Consider the following 5,821-nt stretch of genomic DNA (forward strand, 5'->3'; position numbering starts at 1 on the left):
TAGACTTAATAGCGGACATGTTTTATGCAAAAAAGTTAGTAAATGAGAGATGTTGTGTTTGGGTATGAAACAATACGTAGACAAACCGACGAGGATTACAAAAAATAGTCAAACTTTGATAGATTTAGTTTTCGCAAATACTAAGGTAAGCTGTGTATATGATAAGCCAAGGATAACAGATCATTTATGGGTAAGCGTTGAGCTCAATAAGAGAGAAGTAATATTAAAGGAAAATATAGAGAATTTATTAGTAGAGATTACAATAAATTTCAGATAGATGAATTTTTATATGCAGTAGAGGAAGGATTAATAGTAGAGTTAATTTAGAGGTAAACGAAAGAGCAGAGAAATTTTTCAGAATATGGTAGCGGCGTTAGATAGGATAGCACCAATGAAAAAGTTGTTGTTGAAATTGAAAAGTTTAAAATTCCTAAGATGGGAAGGGAAAAAATGGTATACGGATGAAATAAGATTAGATGCAAATACAAGGGACGAAGCATATGCAAGAGCGGTACATACGGGCAAAGAACAAGATTGGTTACAGTTTAAAGCTGCGAGAAATACGGTAGTCAAAACAATTAGAAAGAAAAAGAAGAATTTTATGAGAACATGATAGATAATAATAAAAATGATCCTGTACTAATGTGGAAAACTTTAAAGGAAGTCATAAGAGGAGAGGCTACGGGTTCAAAAGAAATTAATAATGTAGATTTTGGAATATTAGAAAATGTAGAAGAATGTACTTTAGCGAATAAATTTAATATATTTTATATACAGAGCATTAATGACATAATAGAATCTATAGGAAAAAATTATAGTAAAAGTTCAAAAACTATTTATATTATAAAAAAGGTATAAAAAAGGTAAAGAGGTATAATTGAAAATTTTGAAGCGATAAATTTGCAGAAATTAAAAACAAATTGTTATGGCCTTGCCACGGAAGCAAGGAACAGATGAGGGAATATCTAGTGATATATTAAAAATGAGCTTTCATGTGATAAAGAATGAACTATTGAAGGTTATAAATGATTCATTAATAAAAGGGGCATATTCGGAGGGATGGAAAACATCTACTATAATACCGATTCCTAAGATAGAAAAACCAAAGAAAGCAAGAAAGTGAATATAGACCAATTAATATATTACCTATTTATGAGAAAATTCTAAAATTAGTCGTAAAGGAACAAATAGATGAATACTTACATAGTAATGATATTATATCTGAACATCAATCGGGATTTAGAAAACACCATTCGTGTGAAACGGCGATACAAAGCGTCATTGACGATTGGAAGCTAATAATTAATGAAGGGAAAATGGTAGGAGTAATATTCCTGGATTTAAAACGAGCATTCGAAACGGTGAATAGGACAAGATTGCTAGAAAAATTAGATCAATATGGAATGAAAGGAAGGGTACTAGAATGGTTTAGAACATATCTAAGCAACAGAACACAACAAGTTAAATTTAACATCAATGGTCAGAATGTCTTAAAACGGAATATGGTGTCCCACAAGGATCGGTACTAGGGCCTTTGCTATTTACAATATATATAAACGATATAATAGAATCTTGTCCGGATGAGTGCAATATAAAATGTTTGCGGATGATACATTAGTAAGCGGGGAAGGTAGTGAGGAACTAGAGAGGAAAATGAACATGGTATTTAACATAGTAGAAGTATGGATGAGTGTTAATAAATTGAAAATGAATGCGGGTAAAACAAAATACATGATAGTCAGAAGTATAAGAAAGGAACAGAGAGGTAATATTACGTTAAGATGCTCCGATGGAATTGAATTAGAACGCGTTGAAAAAATCAAATACCTTGGTGTAATTATCGATGATAAACTACAATTTAAGGACCACTGCGATTATATGCTTAAGAAAATAGGGAAAATGACTAGTTTTTTAAATAGAATAGGTAACTTCGTATCAGCGTACACTAGATGTATTGTATATAAGTCCATCATAGCACCTCATTTCGAATACTGTGCTACTCTATTAATCGGGATGGGAGGAACGCAAGTGAATAAATTTCAGGTAGCTCAAAACCGTGCCATGAGAGTCATTTTGCAATGCAATAGATGTACCAAAGTTGAGCATATGCTGCAGGCGTTGCAGTTTATGTCCGTAAGGCAACGATTGTATTATAACGTGGGTGTATTTATTTTTAAATCTTAAATAACATGGCATCGGTGGCGTTAAGTAACAAAATAGAAATAGTGGGAAGGGAATGTGATAGACAAACGAGACAGGCCGGAGACATAGTATTAACATTTCGTCGAACTAGAAGTGCGCAAAAAGTCTGTTCTACGAAGGAATAAAAATGTATAATTCTTTACCCACCGAGATAAAGCAATGTGAAATATTAGTATCGTTTAAGAGACTGTTAAAAGAATATGTATTTAACAATGTATAGTAATTATGTATAGGAAAAAATAGCTGAGAAAGCTAATAAAAAATCTCTCTCTCTCTCTCTCTCTCTCGCTCTACGCAAAGTTCTATGGAAAAAAAAATTGCTGCGTTCTTATCCTGATATTGCTGAAATATTTGTCCTGATAAGGCCGAAAAAGCAATTGATCGTCAATGATAACCTCGAAAGATGTTAATAAACAAGGTAAAATCATGATAAGATTATATGTATATATGTTTTCGCGCAAAGAATAAGTAATATAAAAAAAAATTGGCCTCTCTATATGCAAAGAAATTTTACTCGAGTTTAAAAACTATATATAATTTGTGTAGAGAATAGCTGTTATACAATTATTTTTGCAAATAATTGTTTCCGGAAGTCGGAAGAATATTTTGTTTCTTTCTATTTTTTAAATAAAAATTTTCTTTAAAAAGAAAAATTTTCTTTTTGTCCGCTATTAAGTCTATATTAAAGTTACCTAACATAATGCATGACCTTTGGCTACTAAGAGGAATCCACTACATCCTTTATAAAATCTTAAGAAATCGCCGTCTGACGCATCGGTGAATGTACACTACTATAATTATGCCTTTATATATACTATCTCTTATTTCGACTGCTACACACCAACAATTTGATACTATCTTTTCCTTTATTATTACATCATATTTGATATCATTTCTTATATAAATCATCACGCCTCCCGTGTTTCTATTTTCCCCATCGCATCTAACTAAACTATATCCCGGTGCATTCACTTCACTGTCTTCAATTTCCACAATGAATCTAGTCTCCGATAACGCCATGACTGCAAGATTCATCCTCTTCATATAGTCTTGAATTTCATCTTTATGCGCCATTACACTCTGCGAATTCGTGTATACAATTGATTCCTTCCATGATTGCTACTTATTAGACTCCCAGCCAGCTCTCTTTTCTCCCCCTCCAATGCTCTGATGAAAAGTCGGACATTTTCTACTTAACGCATCATGTTCGTCATTTATCTTCAAGTTGTACGTTTTAATCTTGTGCATACAATTAACACATCTCATCTTTGTTGCCTTACAATCACTTACTTTGTGATTTTCAGCACATTTATGACATGTTTCTTCTCGCTTACAATTTTTAGCAATATGGTAGTACCTTCAGCATTTAAAAAGAAAAATTTTCTTTTTAAAGAAAATTTTTATTTAAAAATAGAAGAAACAAAATATTCTTCCAACTTCCGGAAACAATTATTTGCAAAAATAATTGTATAACAGCTATTCTCTACACAAATTATATATAGTTTTTAAACTCGAGTAAATTTTCTTTTAAAGAAAATTTTTATTATGAAATATAAAAATCCTTAATATGAGAAATCTTGGTAATTATGTACTTCACGGACGACTTCACCGATTTCAATGATCTCTACATATGTTGTCAAGCTCACTCTCCTCAGTAAGTCAAAAGGTTTTAAGTGTCGCTATTTATTAAAAAGTTATTAACGAAAAAAGTTTAATGAATATAATATAGTTTTGCGACAGCATGTACATTCAAGAAGTTATATTTCATGGAATATATGTTAAATATATATATCAGAAGATCATCATTAAATGTAAAGTAAATTTTGTTTTGTGTTTGCAAAGTACATGCTTGAAGACAGTGTATTCTTTGTATTTTAAAATTACAGTTTAGTTTAAATCAAAATAGGTTTGGATTAAGTTATATCTTCCTGAAATGGAACCGCTCCAAAAGGGAATGTAGCCACGCATATACTTTACATGGTAAAACGAGAAGTTCACATGGATTTGCAACTTTTCACGCGAAGCAAGGTTTATCTCAAACCAAATTTGCTACGATTTGACCGTTGCTACGGTCGTCAATATTTCAAACAATTTCATCGAAATTAATAAATCACGAGACACAAAACACAAAATATAAAAGAAAAATTTAATTTAGTCTAATATTTATCACATGCACGCCTTTATTATGCTTGTTCAGCGAAAATATTGTAAATTCTATAAAATATTATATATTTTTCATGTGATTCAAGGTTCTAATGCACGCGTGCGTGCGTGCGTGCGTGTGTATGTGTGTGTGTGTGTGTGTGTGTGTGTGTGTGTGTGTGTGTGTTAGCTCGACGTATACTTAAACCGACAAAAAAAAATTTGTTTTTCACGAGACTCTGTATCTCTCAGAGTTGAATTTGAGAGAAGCGATTAAAGTCGCCGAATCCGTAGACGAGCATAAGCTCTTTGGAGACATTTTTTTTTGGCAAAATAAGTTATATAGACATTGGCGCATTGTCACTTTCATTTCATTAAAATACTTGTTTTTATTTACATTTATGGATATCTGGGGCCGGAAAACGATGTCAAACACGTATACATTTACGAAAAGATTATATAATATATAGAAAGTGATGACTTTCTTAAAGTAAATTACATGTATATATATATATATATATATATATATATATATATGTAGCGCGCGCGCGGAAGCAATAAAAAAAAAGAATAAATGATTAAAATCACTGCCCTGCGTGTGTTTTGTGTTGTGTGTGTTTTTGTGTTTTATGTTGTTATGTGTGTGATCATCTGCCTATCCATAGTTATCTGGACAATGATAGAGCCAGTAGGAGAAGGGATAGCTCGATAATTTCAACATAGGGATCCCATTGGGGATGCCACTGTTTGTTGGAGGCGGAAAAGATGTTTTACGTGTTATATACGTAGAAAGGGAGAAAGGGAGGAGAGTGAGAGAGAGAGAGAGAAATCTTTATTAGCTTTCTCAGCTATTTGTAGTATACAATTTTGGATTACATTAAATAATATATATTCCTTTAACATTCGCTTAAACGGTTCGATCCTTTCACAATTCATTTCGATTGGTAAATCATTATATAATTTCACTTCTTCATAAAACATACATTCTTTTGTACACCTCTTGTTCTGCGAAATTGTATTGCAATATCGCGTTTGTCTTTCACTTACATTTCCTACTATTTCTAGTCTATTTCGTAGCTGCTCTATCAGCAAATTTCTTACAATCTTAAAAATAAATAAACATATATTATAATATAGCCTCTGTCTTACGGACATGAACTGCAATGTTTGCAGCATATGTTTTACTTTGGTATACCACATACTATGTACACAGAAAAAAAGAACATTCTTGTTTTGAAAATATATTTAGTTTTAACGTGGAAATCTTGAAATGAGATTTTATTGCGTTAATTAAAGAAAAATAGAATTGCTTGAATAATTGCTTATTTGAATAAAACCGTTTTATATAGCTCAGTCAAGAAAAATATATTCTTATAATTTAAGATTTAATTTTTTTGAATGGAAAAGAAACAATGTTAGATAGAAAATAACATTTTTAAATCAAAGATTATAATTTTCTTAAAATATTGTAGAATTA

The 5,821-nt window shown here is 31.3% G+C and overlaps 1 protein-coding gene across 1 annotated transcript; it reads left to right on the forward strand.

Moving 5' to 3' along the window:
• The first annotated feature begins 609 nt into the window (after positions 1 to 609).
• LOC112638673 lies at positions 610 to 1,529 on the forward strand. The gene is made up of 2 exons (XM_025410781.1): positions 610 to 739; positions 1,174 to 1,529. The coding sequence occupies exons 1-2, from the start codon at positions 610 to 612 to the stop codon at positions 1,527 to 1,529; spliced, it is 486 nt and encodes a 161-aa protein (XP_025266566.1).
• The last annotated feature ends 4,292 nt before the right edge of the window (positions 1,530 to 5,821 follow it).

The sequence above is a fragment of the Camponotus floridanus genome, unplaced genomic scaffold, assembly GCF_003227725.1.
Source record: "Camponotus floridanus strain SB8 unplaced genomic scaffold, Cflo_v7.5 scaffold344, whole genome shotgun sequence".
In the NCBI taxonomy this organism is placed as follows: domain Eukaryota; kingdom Metazoa; phylum Arthropoda; class Insecta; order Hymenoptera; family Formicidae; genus Camponotus; species Camponotus floridanus.